Source organism: Bidens hawaiensis, unplaced genomic scaffold, assembly GCF_021521415.1.
Source record: "Bidens hawaiensis isolate Kalapana, Puna unplaced genomic scaffold, B.hawaiensis_p1.1 tig00011186_1, whole genome shotgun sequence".
Classification (NCBI taxonomy): Eukaryota; Viridiplantae; Streptophyta; class Magnoliopsida; order Asterales; family Asteraceae; genus Bidens; species Bidens hawaiensis.
The window spans coordinates 731,102-747,975 of record NW_027491868.1 but is presented as its reverse complement, the minus strand read 5'-3'; the positions used below and the strand labels follow the sequence as shown (position 1 = coordinate 747,975).

The following is a 16,874-nucleotide window of genomic DNA, read 5'->3' as shown; positions in this document are numbered from 1 at the left end:
TTCAACGCACACGGCTTTGCTTCTCTTTCTTCATGCGCATGCCATATGAAAGTTAGTTTTGTAGCCTTAGTATTATATTTGTCTTGAGCATTGTTTTTATTTGTCGGGGCTTAGCATGTGCTACGTTATCTGCAAGGGCCGTACACTAGTAGTGGGCCTAGTGGCCATGTCTCCGGATCTCTTGAATATCCGTTAGCACGTTTTTTCCTTCTTTTGTTAAAAATCGTCTTTTCTTTTGTTATGAGCTCCCTTTTTTATTACTATTATTTTTATTTTTTAGGCTTACTTACATGATTAGTGTTTGTAGGCTAGAATTAATGCACTATATATTTACTTATATATATATATATATTTAGCTTATAATATTAGTTGGATGCTTTGAATTGGATAACTATTAAGTGGATGGTTTTAATTAATATTATGTCAGTATTTGGGGAGCAGTATTAATTTTTATGCCTGTATACTATATTTGTTTTATCATTTTTATTATTGAGCTATCTTGCTCCCGGGTCATTGCACGTGCGTTTCTTTTTTGTTTTTTTCCTTTTTTGCACTAGTTAAGCCCTTTGTGTTTTGAGTGTGCCTTTGGCCTTTGACTGCCTAGCGTGCAGTTTCACCTCTGATTTTATGGTGTGAACATCTAAGACTAGTTATGTACTAAGTTATAATTATCTTAGCCCATAAGGTATTCAAGTATAATATCAAACTCTATATATAGAGCCTTTGTGTAATGTTCTACACACAATCAATATACAGTTCCTTGTTCAATCTGTTAAGACACATGATAATAATCCTTGATAGATTTGACTCTTAAAAGTTAAATGGATCAAATATCTGGAACTAAAGGAGTTTGCAGCTATTTTTTCTCAAAATTAAATATAATTTGGATGCCATTCTAGCCAAATATACCAAGAAATTAGTTCAGAGCAAATATATTTTCCTTTATTGTAGAAAGATATTTATGATAAACACATAATAATTTTCATTTTTTCTTTTCCTTCTGTTTTATGGTTGAATGAATGTCCCATTAATGCATTAGATATCACCCTTCTCTATATATACAACCTACCCGAATCACCTGAACTTCATCAAGTAGTGGATTTGCAGTCTTAACTACATTTTAACCCTAAAATCCCATAATCCCCCGCCGCCACATCGCCAAAAACAATGGCAGCCGATAAGCGATCCATTATTGAGCTTCCAGAGTTCAATTTGGAATCTATTATCATGAAGCTTCCATTGAAATCTCTAATTTCGTGCTTCAGTGTTTCCCAATCACTTTTCAATCTCATTAAACCTGATTCAAATTTTGCACAAATGCTCTTTGCAGCATCAGAATCTGCATTGATGATTTATTCTCCATTGCGTTTACGCTTTCACTTGATTGACATGAATTCTGATACAAACCCACCCTTTTCTGAACTTGTTGAAATCAAGCCAAGTTTTAACCTCTCCCCGTTACACGGCTTTGAAGTTACACATTCGTGTAACGGGTTGGTACTTTTGGAAAACTGGAACATGGTTGATGAGATTCACCGGTGTGTGGTATGCAATCCCGTTACAGGCGAGTATATAATGCTTCCTGAAACAAATATTCTTTCTAGAAACGTGAGGTGTGCGTTTTCTTACTGTCCAGTAACGAATCGGTTTAACATTTTCCGTGGTTTTCACCGTATGTATCGTTTTGGCCCAGATTATAATTCTGATCCTGATCTTGATTTTCGTGACGATTCCGATGATTCAGTTCCTGCTTATTCTGAAGATGATACAATGGGAGAGTATCTTCCATGGGGTTCTGATGCTTGGGAACCTATTGTTACTTTACCTTTTTGCCCCCGTTCAATATACTCTCCGTGTTACCTGAATTACGCTACTCATTGGCTTTGTGCTGATGAGAATGTTCACGATCTCATCGTTTCATTCAACTTTTTAACGGTGCAATTTGGGAAGATTCCGGGCCCCGCCCACATGACCAAGGCCCATGCACGTTCACCCGACAAGGTGAACATGGTTCTGCATGACGGCTTTCTTTCGATATTTGATAACCATACAACGGAAACAGAGTTTGAAGTTTGGACGATGAAGGAGTATGGTGTCGCAGGCTCGTGGACTAGAGCGTTTGTGATCGACACCACCGCGTGGGGCGTTTACGGGCGTGACTTTTCTTTCACGCCCGTGTTTTGTAGGAATAATGGGGAGGTGGTGATGGTGTGTGGAAAGGGCTATTTATTATTCCATGATTTGGTGACGAAGAAAGGTAGAGTTATCTTTCACCCGACACTCCAGCTTCCGTCTAAGGCAATGGCTCATATTCCTTCCTTAATGCCTCTGAAGGATGTTGTCAGAGATACCAACATGGAGGTGCTAAATGTGACACCGAGGTACTTTTTCTGAAAATAAGAAAGTTTTATATAAATATTTTTTTTGAAATATTGCTTTTGTATGCAGGTTTGTGGATCCATGTTTGAACCCGCGTAACTACCTGTCCCTGTGCAAGCGTTACTATGAACTATAGGCTGCTGCTAAATTAACCTCTGGTTATCGCGATTCGTGATATAACAATTTGTCTTTTCGGGCTCTACTTGTTTTGCTGAAGAACTTTTGTTGTAATGTCATTTGTGAACAAACAATTTGGTGGTTAGCTTTGTAGGTCATGCTGATGCATGCGTTCATGTGGATGCTATGTTATGTTTATCTGTTTTTGGTTTTGGCTTTTGTGGTATGGTTCAGGTTGAAGTTGAACCACAGGATGCATGGTCCGGGCTTTGTTGTTGCCATTTGATATGACTACTGTCTAGCTGCATATTGGTTCGGTCAAGACCTTGCGAGCTTCAGTCATTGTATGAGATCGATCTGTGTCAGATGTAATTCAAATAGGAACGAAAAGTGACATTTGTAGGAGCAATAATTTATCTGATTAAATAATACATGTTATGATACTAATTTGTTATTACAATCAGTTTTGTTTATCAATATTACATAATGTTTTCTGATGTGATTTTGACATGTCTTGTTAACTTGATGGTTGAGAATCTTTATAATGTAGGAGTTCAGTTTTAAATAAAATTAATAAAAAAAAGTAAAAAAAAACGCATTTTATATTAAATAAAATATGGAAAAAAGAGAGACTAAATCAGACAGTGTTCACAGTTTATGACACGGCATGTTAATACGAATGACTTGACATAAAGTCAAACGAGTTAAGGCTGTGTTAAATTGATTTAAGATTATAGGAGGGGTCAAAAAGTGCGTTCAAATAGGTTCAACCCGCTTAACCTGAATCGTTTGTTTAACACAAGTAGTTAAATGGTCAACTTGACACCTTGTTTTTCAAAGCCCCATAGATTAATATTTTTATAAATAAAATAAAATATAAACATATGAAATGAAATAATAATAATAATAATAATAATAATATCCTTTTGTGTATTGCTTTTGTTCCACACTCCCTTCCTCCCTCATTCTATCTGGCCGCCGGTTGTCTGTAAATCGTTCCGGAGGCTGCTGCTTACTTAGGTATGTGGTTTAGGGTTTTGAAATTACCTTATTATTATTATAAAGGTAGGTGTAATTGTTGTTTATTAGGCTTCATTTGTCGCTAATTGTTGTTTAATCGTATGCATTTATTGTTGTTTTGTGTAATTCTCTGATAGAAGAGAATTTGGGGATTTTATGTATGATTCAATAATAATCATATTAATTAACTGTAGGTCCAGTTAACACTCATGACTCTCACTAATTCCAGTTTTAAATGATTGCTTCTTACTTGTATAGACAAACAGTGGGAATTAACACTATGATTATAATTACTTTGTTAACTTTATATTTAGAATTACTTTGTTTGGCTATGAAAGTTAAAATGGATATAGAATTTGTACCTATTTACCTCTTCCAACATTGTTTGTGACTTTATTCTTACTCTAATGTAATATTTGACCTTATGTTTGGTATGCTTTCTAAAATCTTAAACATATTCCGTGCTTCGTTTCTAGGTTTGGCTAATGGCAATTGTCGATAGACATTAAACTCAAGAGAATCCTCACGAAAGATGGCAGCTTTAGCAGCAACCCGTTTTCTTTTTCTTGTTGGAGATACACTCTCCGTCAAAAAACTCCCAAAGATTTCAAAAACCGCTTCATTTCACAGAAGCGCGTACGTATTGAACCGGTTTGGTAGCACAAATGGCCCGGTAACTCTGAAAAGCCTTGGATTCAAGGACGAGGACGAACCAACAACAAGGTTTGAGAAAGATAAGGTTAGACAAACAGTTTCTACTCTTCAAGTCATCCACGATCAACTCGAAGAAGTCAAAAACAAGAAAGTTAAAGTCAAACCACAAGCCGTTGCTTTTGAAAACCCAGTACAAATCGAATCCGCCCCGTTTTCTGCCAAATCATTTTCTGAACTCGGCCTTCCTCCGTTATTAATCGAGGCTCTAGAAAGAGAAGGCTTCAGTGTTCCAACCGATGTCCAGTCAGCATCCATCCCAACAATTCGTAATAACCATGATGTCGTGATTCAATCATACACGGGGTCCGGGAAAACTTTGGCCTATGTTCTTCCAATACTGTCGGAAGTGGGCCCACTAACGGGCTCGCCCGTAAACAAAGAGTCCGGAAAGAAAACTGATGTTGAAGCGGTGATTATCGCACCTTCACGGGAGCTCGGTATGCAGATTGTGAGAGAGATTGAGAAGCTTCTCGGGCCCGAAAATAAAAGATTTGTTCAACAACTTGTCGGTGGTGCAAACAGGTCCCGCCAAGAAGAAGCGTTAAGAAAAAATAAGCCCCTTATCGTTGTCGGAACACCCGGTAGGATTGCAGAAATTAGCTCAGCGGGGAAGCTTCACACACACGGATGTCGGTTCCTAGTTTTAGATGAAATTGATCAGCTTTTATCGTTTAATTTCCGTGAAGATATGCACCGAATAGTTGAACACGTTGGGAAGAAACCCAATTCGGGCCCGGCCCGAAACTCAGAAACTGCAGTCAAGAAACGGGTCGAGAGGCAAACGATCATGGTGTCTGCAACGGTCCCATTTGCAGTAATAAGAGCAGCCAGGGGTTGGGGTCGAGACCCGTTACTCGTGCAGGCTAAAAAAGTGAGCCCGCTTGAATCCGTCTCTCGCCCACCTGGGCCCGTTAACCTGTCACCTGGACCCAACCCGAGCTCGGATTTGCAGCAGAGTAGTGGGGTTTTAGAGAGTCTACCGCCGTCTTTAAAACATTATTATTGTGTTTCAAGAATGCAACATAAAGTTGACACCTTGAGAAGATGTGTACACGCGCTTGATGCAAAAACCGTTATTGTTTTCATGAATCACACCCGACAGTTAAAAGATGCGGTTTACAAGCTGCAAGCTCGCGGGATGGTTGCAGAAGAGTTGCATGGTGATCTTGGTAAGCTTTCAAGATCCACAATCTTGAAGAAATTCAAGAACGGTGAGATTCGGGTTTTGGTGACAAACGAGTTATCGGCTAGAGGCTTAGATGTGTCAAACTGTGATCTTGTGGTTAATGTGGACTTGCCTACTGACTCGGTTCATTATGCACATCGAGCTGGAAGAACGGGCCGGCTTGGTCGGAAGGGTTCGGTGGTTACTATTTGTGAGGAGTCTGAGGTTTTTGTGGTGAAGAAGCTTCAAAGGCAACTTGGAGTTGGGTTCCAGTGTTGTGAGTTTGTGGAGGGTAAACTTGTTATCCAGGAAGAGAAGTAGAGGTGGTTTTGTTTTTGACATTTTCATTAGTATTTTGATCATGAAACACCTCTAATAGACTAATACTATAGTTTTTGTTTACTACTATTACTAAATGTTTGTAATAATATTGGACTAGTTATCCAGTATTAATATTTTATGATATGTTGCAGTAGTTAAAAACTTGATTTAACTAAAATTATGACTATTAGAAATATAAGTATTTGACATTCAAAAGTGTGCTGATCTTTAATCACAACCAAAACATAATAGAAATTCATGATAAACAATTTGATTCTATTGATGTAGTGAAGGATTCCAACTGAGGATTCATACACACTAAGAAACAAGATATTAGATATTTTCTTCCTTATATCACAAATCAAGATCTTAGGCTCTGTTCAACTCATTGGACCATTTGATTCGGTTATTTGAATGGGTTGATTGGTCTCGGTCATGTTCATAACAATTACTTTATTACATTACAATGAGAGTAAAATCCTCATAAAATCCATTCTTATCCTTCATGTCAAAGAAATGTCCATGACCAATCAAAATTCTAAGAATGTCCATAATTAATACCGTCTCCTTAACCCCACACACACCTTAATTTTTTTGTCAATCAACGATTGATTGTCACTTGTCCCTTTTAACATACTATAAAATATATGACAACTTTATAAAAGAGATGACTACTTTATAATAATACGAGATGACTTTATAAAAGGGAGGATGACTTTGTAAAAATACATGATGACTTTGTGAAATATAAAGCAACTTTATAAAAGAGATGATAACTTTATAAAAATTAGGTAGGAGTCGACGGTTTTAAAGCATGAACATTCTAGAAGTTTTAGCTTATATGGACAGTAAAAATAAACATTTTGGGATTTTCTAAAATTAAGACCTACTTATTAGCTTTTCACCTTGTTATATGTGGTTTTTAAACCATTGTTACTCACCTAAAGATAGAAGTAGAAGGATTAAAGTTGGTGATATATTTATTAATTACAGTTAGATAATTAGGCGCCAATTCTAAATATTCCAGTCCACTCAATTTCATACTTTCAATCTTCATTCATTCATATGATCACAACTGAATCCTACAAACACACACACACACCAACAATAATAATAATAATAATATGCATTTGCAGACACACACTTTCAGCTGTTCTACATATCGTCTCACCAACAATGTTGCCCCTTTCAAAACCCTAGCTCCTCCCAAGAAACCCATTTACGGTATGCTATTAAATTTTATAATTTCGCCCAAATTTTCAATTTTTATTATTGAGTTTTGCTCATCTGAGTTGTTGCAGGCACCGGAGTTGTTTTCCGGCAAACAGGATTGCGATTGTTTCCGGGGTTGAAGCAAATGAATCATCCAGGTACATTATTAATATATCGAATTCAAGCCCGAATGATTGATTATCATTATCATTATCATTATCATTATCATTATCATTATCATTATCATTATCAAGATTGCTTGCTTGTTGGTTACCCTGTGTTGTATAATTTTTAAAAAGAATGCAATTGTCTTCCTTCTAACTCTTAGCTAAATCTATATATGCTTTTAAGGTGTACATAGAGAGCGAAAAATGGTCATACGGGTCGTATGGCCTTTGTCAGGCCGCTGTCACATTATGTGTCAGTCTGATACATCAATGACCATTATGATTTGTAATAACACCGACTCATACTTCCGTATAAACATTTTGGTCCTTATAAGACCTCATGTGGCCAGTATGACTATATGGCTTGTATGATTTGTTAGCAGTGTGCACTGTCACTTCAGTTGCTTCTGTGTTAGTCTAACACATCATACGGGCTACGGCCCGTATGATTTGTAAGAACAACTCATATATATGGCCTGCACAAACATTTTGGTCTGTATGATTAGCCACCGTTAAAACTCATATGACCTTGTGTACACCTCACACAGTGGTGTATAGTTAAAAACGCCGCTAGTGTGTGTAAAGTCAATTTGTTTGATTGAATAGACAAAATGTTCAATAAGTGTTTGATGATCTTTGTCAGTTGCAATGTTTTACAATGTTTAAGTTTGCTCTTTGTTGGAAATCTAGGTGCTATAAACTCGTCTTCTGAGGGACAGAACCCTAGCACGAGTCCACACACAATGAGGTTAGTCATTGATTTGCTATGATATTATGAGTATTATAAAATGGTGGATGTTCTTTAAATATGCATTTTGGTTCCTTTTTTTTGTAGAAGTGTTGTAGAACACATATGTTTGATTAAAGCAAAGGAGGATTTATCCGACGAGGATGAAAAAGACATGCTAGATTTTCTCTACACCTGCCAATATCAAATGCGTGGCATTCTTGCAATCTCGTTAGGTAAAGTTTATTATCGTTATGTATCTTTAAATGCGTATTTTTTATAACTGTGAGAACCCATCACCTGAAAACTCACGGGCCCACCAATATCCAATGGGACCAGGTAAACCATGTAGCTTGCGCTGGCAGGTGGCATTATTATTATTATTATTATTATTATTATTATTATTATTATTGTTGTTGTTAATAGCCCTGCTTGCGGTGCGCACATATGATGTATATATGTGTGAACCCTCGGGTGGGCAAAAGTGAAATTGCACTAATTTTGACGTTATTTTACTAATCTCGTGAAAATAACGTTAAAAGTGACGGACGGTTAATCAGGCATCATGTAGTGGCGTTGATAGCTGAAAGATAAGGGTACATGCACCGATCAGCCGGTGTCCCGATGATTGAGTGCTATGTGCCTTATGTCCAAGGCTTGATGCAAAACTACTATCGAGCCGGGGGTCTCACCGGAAGCAGCCTCTCTATCCCTATGGGGTAGAGGTAAGGCTGCCTACATCTTACCCTCCTCAGACCCTACCATAGCTTTGCTATTGGTGGGATATACTGAGTACGATGATGATGATGATGATTATTATTATTGTTGTTAATGTTCATGAGATATCCTTATTCATTTTTCTTTTTCATGTAGGCCGTTTATCGTTTCAAAATCTTGAAGGTTACACACACGCGGTCTTCATGCGTTTTCAAAAGAAGGAAGACCTTGCAAAATTCTATGAGAACTCGTTCTACCTGGGAGTCTTAAAAGACCATGTAACGCCTTTTGGTCATGTACGCCCTAACATGTAAACACCAATACTCTCATTATCTTCGTTTTATGTATTTATTATTATTATTCGTTTGATATTCAAGTTTAACTTGTAATAAACTATATTATATGTTTATATTCACAGGAGTTAGCTTATTTTGACTATGAATCTGAAGTAGAAGACGATATTCTTCCTATCTTTAGGAAAGGAGAGGTTAGATATTTGCTAAAAGTATTTGAAAGTAAGTTAGTTTGACTTTAGTTGACCATGAAAACCTTGGTCGCAGGAGTTCAACTTTGGTGTTGAATATATACTTCTTATTACATTTAAAGAAAGCTCGTTGGGTGACGTGGCAGATGATGCGTTAACGTCTTTTGCTAAACTAGTGATGGAATTTCCTTCATTAGTTGTCCAGTTTACAAAAGGTATTGTCAATATATTCTTGTTCTCTTATACTGTTATACACAAGGTTAATCTTCAAAGTCAACCCTATGACTTCTGTATATATGGTTATGCAATAGTGACTTTCAGGTTGAAATTTGAGTTATTTTGACTTTCAGGTTCAAACTTTAATTCAGGAAGCAAAGACTACACGCATGCTGTTGTGATACGATTCCGATCATGTGAGATTTTTCTCATATCTTTCACTTGCAAACCTTTTGACTTATGGTATTTTGTAGCTGACTATTTTGGTCTTTTGCAGCCGATGCGTTTGAGATTTTCATGGGCAGTTCAGAATACAAAGATGTATGTAAACTCCATTCTTTTAATAATATATCTGCACGGTTAATATGCTAATATTATGACATAGTTTATGAGAAGTTTAAAAAATTTATGAGATTGATATGATTGATGAACATAATGTTTACTAATTTCATTCGATTATGCTATAATTTGAGCAGATTTGGAGGTCTAAGTTTCATCCCATCATTGAGAAGAAACTGTCAATTAGCTTTTCGGTTGATCCAGTTGGAAAGGAGTTAATGTAGCAAGATTCACTGATGTTAGGTTTGCTTCCTGCTGCTTTTTAACTCAGATTATTACCTCCCATAAGTCAACTTCTGATTTTGCATAGTTTGACTTCGAATGCCAAACCGATAGTTTACAAATACCATTAGATTAGCTAATATAAGTTCCAAATAATAGTTGAAACGATAAAAACTTTTTCTTAGTGTAATTATTCTCATTCTCGTCATGAATAAGCGGTTTATATTATTTAATAATTTATAATATTACTAATTTCAGGGTTACATAACAAGCCAGGTTAAAAGATCAATGGATGTTCTGCTTTTTGAGGGAAATGCAGCTGATTTATTATTTCTGCAGATGATTTATTTTGTAATAATTATTCTATTTGCCAAGTTGTATTGATTAATTACTCCATCAAAATTTTGAGGAGTTCAATTTGAAAAACTTAATCCCAAAAATCTGTTGTTAGTTAGATTGGTTTGGTTGATATAGAAACCCAATATTAGAAAACTTGCCTAAAATTGGAGACACGATGGTTCATGAAATACCTGTCAAATTTATTTAACAAAAATAGAGTTTAGACATTTCTTTTGTTTTATATAAGTATCATTATTAGATATTTGTTGACTAAGTAAATAGTTATATTATAATTTAAACATACATACATGATGGTTCATGAAATACCTGTCAAATTTTAAAAAATCACTCTTGCATCAGACTTTAATTCACAAATGCGTGTATCAACTTTTCACTTGCGTATCATTAAATTGTCCTTTCGATGGTAATTAGCTCGAAAAAAATTCAACATGCACTTGAACCGGGCTTACATACTAGCCATTTTCTTTGCATATTAGTCGGAAATGAATGCGTGGGAGGTTTGTTAACGAGAACAATGATTCTAACATGGAAGTCAATGATTAATAGAGCTTTGTTGGTCTACCAACTAAAAAACATATCCTTTATGTTTCAGAAACCTACATAAACTCATCAAACAATCAAGAACAAAAGGAATCCTAAGCGGGTCCTAACATAACGGGAAGAATTTACAATGACTCTAGTTTCTATAGCTTGGGCCGGGTCAAGGGGAGAGCATGAGCTCAGCCCAAGCTAATGAAGTCGCCTTCATCTCCGAAGAAGGTGATGTGTCGATTTTGCTTTCCAACATGGCGCACAAGTCTTTCATTGATGTGTGATCTCGGGGCCTTAAATGAATGCACATAGCAACCACTTCGCAAATCACTTTCAAATCTTCATCATTAAAATATTACAGTGAAGGATCTACAACCGAACCCATTTCATCTTGCTTTCCAATATAATCTTTCGCCTGTTTCAACACCTTATATTCAACGTTTGTTTCTTTATAAAAAAGGCATGTAATAGAGATTTGAATTTCTGACATGACACTAACCACATGTTTCGGTCTGGTCTAAACAGGTTCGGGTCAAACCTGCGAACACATTTATATAAACAGTTTGTGTTCGGGTCGACCTCGTCGGTTCGCGGGTTGAACCATTTATTTCTTTGAACTTACACTATTGGATAGTTCATGCCAAAATTTAAAGCTCAATTTGGGTCAAACTCATGAACACATTTAGTTAAACGGGTTGTGTTTGGGTGGACCTAGTGTGGTGGGTTCGCGGATTGACCCACTTATTTAAAAAAATTAAAAAGATATGTTTTACTTCATAACTTAAACTGATTGGATATTTACACCAAAAAATTACAAGAGAAATGATAAACTAGAATCATTTTTTATTGTTTAAAAGTAATTACATTAAACTTGAAACGCGGTTATATTTTGTTGTAAGTTTGTACTTTTGAGTATCTATGTGCAAAAAAAAAAAAGACTTGTTCAACGAGGCACACGATTGTGTCAACAGCAAAAATCTTTGTCGTGCCCGGTTCATGTGTCATGATTTTCAGGTTAGTGCCACCCGTCAACTCGTGAACAAGGCCCATTTAACAGCTCGGTAACATAATATTAAAATAACTAGAACGAATTTCTTACCCAATCTACCAGACAACCTTTCTCCTTGCAAAAAGAAGGCCGTCCGCTAACGATTTCCAACAGAAGAACGCCAAATGAGAAAATATTGCCCTGAATATCCAGGTTGCGGTCTTCAAACGAGCTTGGAAGAACACAAATATCACCTTCATGGCTGATTGAACGCGAGTTATTTTCTGATCTTGAAATAATAGTTTTCCAGCTTTCAAAATCAACCAACTTCAACAAAGGCAAAATAAAACAAAATACAATAATATCAGGTATAAAAAAAACTGAACAGCTTAATATTGATATCTTTAAAGTATAATACCTTTGGAGAAAAATCTTCGGTTAGATATACCGCACTTGAGTTTAACTCGGATATAGTAAACGGTGGCTCAATTTCAGTGTGAAGATACTGTGAACCTTTAGCAATGCCTATAATAATCTTCATTCTCCTTGACCAACTTAGGTTGCACCCTTCTTCGTCTGCCATAAAATGAATAAGGTGTCCATAAAACAAAATAATACATGTATATGTGGAGCCCGTAGATCACCAACTAGCTCATTAACTAGGGGTGTAAATGAGCCAAGCTAATGTGGAGCTACTTGAGATCGGCTCGCTAAAGCTCGAATATTGAGCCCGAGCCTGAGTCTGAGCCTAAAAATAAGCTTGTCTAATAAACGAACCCGGATAAGTTGCCTGAGCTTCACTTATTGAGCTCGAGAACGCTCGAGAGCCTTAACGAGCCTACTATTTGTGTAAACATTATTTAATACATTAAATATATATTTGTGTAATTAATAAAATTAGTAATTAATATTATTATAAACAAAATTATGATAAAAATAACTAAATGTTATATATAGAATTATATTAATAATTATAAATATACATAAAAAATAATCATAGATGTATATAAATTAATTTATAAATAATAAATGAGCCGAGCTTGAGCTTGGTGAACCACTCACGAGTTGAGCTCGAGCAATCCTTAACTAAACGAACTGAGCTTGAACTAAGGTGAGTTTAGGCACAGCTTGTTTACACCCCTGTCAGTAACTTGGGAATGGGCCACTATGGGTTATGTTTTATCTCTAATGGGTTAAACATGTAAAATAAGAAAATAAAAATAACATAAAACCTCATAAGTTGTTTTATTCAATAAAGTAGATTGTTATTGAAAAAAATGTATTTTTCTACAAAAGGTGTTTTGGGTCAACCTGGCCCATTCAAAAGACACCTGTTTTGACCCATTACCCAACCCGCCAATTTTGCATACACAAAATAAAGAAAAATATATACTTACAATGAAGATGCTCATACAACGTTCCATTCGATGTATATTCAAAAACCAGCATTCTTGTAAACGGACGACTATCTATACAATACCCGAGCAACTTCCCTGTGTTTTCATGATTTAGCCTTGCCAAATCGGTAACCTGGAAAACACGACAATTTAAAAAAAAAAAAAAATTAACTCGGGTTAATAAAAAGGTAAACTTTTTGGTTTTATATTATACGTTAAAATTATACCTCTTTCTGATAATAGAGCTCAAGATAGCCGGTCCAATGCTCTTCTTTGATGCAAAGAGAAATAACAGCAATTTCGGGCCCGCCTTTAATAATTCCTTTGTAAACTAAACTATCGGCTGATGACCCGATAATGTTGCTAAAATCCTCACAAGCAACCTCGAGTTCTTGTCGACTATATTTTGTCACACCATTTAACATGTTGGAATCAATAAAAACCGCCATATGATCTTTGTAACTAGTGGAATTATTCCACATGTTCAAAACATAAGGTTTGCTTTTGCATCTAAAAACGACCGCGAAAATCGCGGTGAGAACAAATGACCCGACTATCACACCCGTCACGACTTCCACAGATAGAATCCAAACGGGCTTGGAATTATGGGTCGGGTTCTTGGATTTTTCTGCAGTGGGGATTCTTGTATCTCGGGCTTTATTTGCAGGTGGAAAATCATCTGTATTAAGAAATTAAAATCAAAGTGATTATTCTTAAATGCCAAAACATAAAAACTAATGAAAAAGTGAGACGTACCGCATTGTTCTGGGGCTCGCTGTTTAATGCCTTTGTAGTGTATGCAAATTCCACGAAAGACAGCCCTGCAAATAAGTAGGTTAGATGGACTGGGTACTGGGACAAACAGTTCACATTGAATGGGTCAAAAATCACCATATTGCGGCTCACTCGAAATCGGTGCGTTTGTAACGAGCCAATCCAGGCCATAATAGTATGTTAACGGGCCGACCCGGGACAATTTTGGCTCGGCTCGTGGCTTGCTCGTCATCTGGCTCGTTCGTTGGCTTGTTTATATTAAAACGCACGTACACAAAAACACACACTCTAAGCCGTATACCTTTTAATGAAAATTCTCTTAATATTGAAAAATCTTGTTTGGTTCATTTAAAAGTAAACCCAAATTGTAACATATACAAATTAGAATACAAAATTATAGCCCAAACTATAACACACACACACACACACACATATATATTAATTCTACATTATGTGTATGTTACAAATATTAATTTTAGTTCTTATACATATCAACATGTATAAATATTAAAAAATATATAAAATTTGAAAAATAAACATGTCGGCTCGACGAGCCTCAAATTGACTTGAACTTTTGATGAGCCGAGCTAAACCTAAACATTTCAGCTTGTTAAAATAAACGAGCCGAGCAGGCCCGTTTCAGTTTGTAAAGTAGCTGAGCTCGAGCCCACCCTGGCTGATCCATGGACAATTTGTTATATGAAAATTATGATAAAGCAGTTTTAAATTCTTGTATTAAAAGATTTAAGACAACTTTCAACCATGTTTCTACTTTTTGGTAAATTTTATAATTTGGGCCACTTGACATGTTGAGTTAAAAACAGCCCAAACCGACCCATTAAGTAAACGGGGCCACGGCCCACGTGTCACTAAAGAAAGAATATGTATACCTTGGAAGATATTCCAAACACTTGGGTATGCGTCCACTGAGAAAATTATATGAGAAATCCACATTTTTAAAGGGCGGTAAACGACAAAACCCCTTTTTACTATCACCCGAGGCGTTAGCATAGGCACCCGGAATGGTCCCACTCAGCTTATTTCTGTCCAACCGAAGATCTTGAAGGTTTTCAAGATTCCCGAGCTTGAAAGGCAATTTACCCACGAGCCTGTTTGATCCAAGATTTCTGTACCAATATAAGTCATCATTACTTGAACTAAATCAAATTATATTATAAGCTTGACTTACATTGTACTGATGTTGACCAAATTCCCGAGTTCAGCAGGAATCGGCCCGGAAAGCTCATTGTTCCCCAAATCTAGAACCTTGAGGGACTTCAATGATCCAATTGACACAGGAATTGTACCAATGAGTTTGTTACCATGTAAAATCCTACAAGAATTACAATTTATTAATCCCTTTTTTTATAATAATTTTAATATTATTATGAGATGTTGACAGAAAGCATACAGTTCTTGTAAAGAAGAAAGCTGAAAAAGCTCTTCAGCAATGAATCCTTTGATGGAAGAACCAGAAATGTTACTGTAAATTAACAATAATTAATTAACAATTATTAATATGATTAAATATTAAATATAAAATATTGAAATGGAAGTTAGTGTTCTTACAGTTTTACAACAAGGGTCTTCATCAATATCATTCCAGTTTCTTAAAACCAGTAAAGGGTCCTCAAAAATACCTTCTTTGAAGGAATTCAAAACATCAACTGCAAATTCAAGAATTAGGTTAGGTTAGGTTGCATAAACAACAGAAGAGTGTTTCTTGAATTAACAGTACATACCTTCAATTGACTGAACAGATTCGTAAACAGGTAGTAGAAGCCCTAAACCAAGACACAAGAGTTGAAATTGAATCAATTTCTTCATATTTCCAACAAATTTGCACTCAATTGAACATTTGGGTGAAAACCCTAAATGGGTAAAAATATTTTTAGGCGGCAAATTCAACAACCCAGGAAATTAAAGACTGTAATTAGTTGGTGAAGTGGAAATGAAATGAAGAACACCCAGTTGATGGAAACTTGGATTTGAAGTGAAGAAGGGGTTCAAGATTCTTTCTGTGTTTTGGTATTAATTGATTGATTAGTGGGAAATTAAGGAAGTGAAGAATAATATTGATGTTAATTTCATGGTGTAATTTGACCAGAAAGAAAAGGAGAGAGGATAGTGGGGTGGAGTTGGGGGTTAATCACTTGCTAATCATTGTAGAATAACATGGAGTCGATGGAACCTTGAAGAAACTAATTTTAATTCATAATAATAATAATAAAGATATCTTAAAAACAAAAGATAGTTTTTCTTGTAGAAAGACTTAGAACCCAAATTCGATCCTCAGTTGTAAGTTAGGCCTTCTATAAAGTTATCGGTTTGGATTTCGAGCCCACATGAATTTTCGTCTCACAGTGTGTTATGTTTGAGAGTTTTGCTTTTGTGGCGGCACAACGACCGTCAAGTGACAGTCGACGGTATGGTTTCTCGGGAGAACACCCAAGCCAAACTTTGAAGTCCGTGTGGGCCGATTAAGACAACAAAGTCTGGCAAGAGTAGGGTGTTGGGGCTCTCAAATTTGAAGAGTGTGATAGCTTAAATATAAAAAAGTCGTCGTTCTAAAAAAGATAGTTTTAATGAAATATATTTGTCGAGTTTCAATGACCTAAAACTTTTTGGTGTTTTAATGCACTTGTTACAATAAGCCAGAGAAAAAGATAAAAAAAAATACAGTCCCAATGTAAACCAAATGGTTATCAAAATATATCTGTTTCTTTGTTTTTTTTATTATGTAACGTTCAAACACGCGCGCTATAAAGGATACCAAACAAAAGATAAAACCCAAAAAATATAACGTGTTAGATCAATATGTGAGTTAATTAAAAATTTATAAAATTATTAAAAAATAAAAACAAAACTTAAAGAATAACGTGCTCGATTTGTTCTCATCTCTATTATCCACATTCTTTCCCGTTTACACATGGTTTACCCTTATGTGAGCTTGTTTATAAATAGTTATATAATTTAGTTATAACTCATACGGTAAATTTTGTATTCAATTGAAACGAGCCAATT

General features: G+C 35.8%; 3 protein-coding genes and 1 pseudogene across 5 annotated transcripts; 3 read left to right on the top strand and 1 right to left on the bottom strand.

Annotated features, from left to right (window-relative positions):
• Positions 1-977: 977 nt before the first annotated feature.
• LOC143537380 (F-box/kelch-repeat protein At3g06240-like) lies at positions 978-2,696 on the top strand. Its single transcript, XM_077031162.1, has 2 exons — positions 978-2,381; positions 2,449-2,696. The coding sequence occupies exons 1-2, from the start codon at positions 1,168-1,170 to the stop codon at positions 2,513-2,515; spliced, it is 1,281 nt and encodes a 426-aa protein (XP_076887277.1). The 5' UTR covers positions 978-1,167; the 3' UTR covers positions 2,516-2,696.
• A 720-nt stretch (positions 2,697-3,416) lies between these two features.
• LOC143537402 (DEAD-box ATP-dependent RNA helicase 47, mitochondrial-like) lies at positions 3,417-5,828 on the top strand. The gene is made up of 2 exons (XM_077031185.1): positions 3,417-3,516; positions 3,993-5,828. Exon 2 carries the CDS (start codon positions 4,049-4,051, stop codon positions 5,714-5,716), a length of 1,668 nt encoding a protein of 555 aa, XP_076887300.1. The 5' UTR covers positions 3,417-3,516; positions 3,993-4,048; the 3' UTR covers positions 5,717-5,828.
• A 1,010-nt stretch (positions 5,829-6,838) lies between these two features.
• On the top strand, positions 6,839-10,228 carry LOC143537379 (stress-response A/B barrel domain-containing protein UP3-like). Of its 2 annotated transcripts, none has more exons than XM_077031159.1 (11): positions 6,839-6,940; positions 7,018-7,086; positions 7,786-7,843; positions 7,931-8,058; positions 8,696-8,835; positions 8,958-9,026; positions 9,100-9,238; positions 9,374-9,436; positions 9,517-9,560; positions 9,716-9,821; positions 10,059-10,228. In XM_077031159.1, the coding sequence occupies exons 1-10, from the start codon at positions 6,841-6,843 to the stop codon at positions 9,800-9,802; spliced, it is 897 nt and encodes a 298-aa protein (XP_076887274.1). In that variant the 5' UTR covers positions 6,839-6,840; the 3' UTR covers positions 9,803-9,821; positions 10,059-10,228. The 2 variants fall into 2 exon arrangements, with proteins under 2 accessions (XP_076887274.1, XP_076887275.1); XM_077031160.1 differs by having other exon boundaries at positions 9,716-9,822; positions 10,093-10,228.
• A 501-nt stretch (positions 10,229-10,729) lies between these two features.
• LOC143537401 (putative LRR receptor-like serine/threonine-protein kinase At1g63430) lies at positions 10,730-15,898 on the bottom strand (annotated as a pseudogene). Its single transcript, XR_013136050.1, has 10 exons — positions 15,593-15,898; positions 15,262-15,517; positions 15,040-15,183; positions 14,741-14,977; positions 13,833-13,897; positions 13,304-13,755; positions 13,077-13,209; positions 12,098-12,255; positions 11,791-12,006; positions 10,730-11,106 (listed from the first exon to the last, which is right to left on the bottom strand). The product of XR_013136050.1 is annotated as a putative LRR receptor-like serine/threonine-protein kinase At1g63430 (transcript).
• Positions 15,899-16,874: the final 976 nt, after the last annotated feature.

Bases quoted from the DNA above. Each gene is read 5' to 3' on its own strand.
- LOC143537380 (XM_077031162.1), top strand. From the start codon at position 1,168: ATGGCAGCCGATAAGCGATCCATTATTGAGCTTCCAGAGTTCAATTTG. The intron at 2,382-2,448 runs GTACTTTTTCTG...TTTTGTATGCAG, and splicing joins GTGCTAAATGTGACACCGAG to GTTTGTGGATCCATGTTTGA.
- LOC143537402 (XM_077031185.1), top strand. From the start codon at position 4,049: ATGGCAGCTTTAGCAGCAACCCGTTTTCTTTTTCTTGTTGGAGATACA.
- LOC143537379 (XM_077031159.1), top strand. From the start codon at position 6,841: ATGCATTTGCAGACACACACTTTCAGCTGTTCTACATATCGTCTCACC. The intron at 8,059-8,695 runs GTAAAGTTTATT...TTTTTCATGTAG, and splicing joins CATTCTTGCAATCTCGTTAG to GCCGTTTATCGTTTCAAAAT. The intron at 8,836-8,957 runs GTACGCCCTAAC...TTATATTCACAG, and splicing joins ATGTAACGCCTTTTGGTCAT to GAGTTAGCTTATTTTGACTA.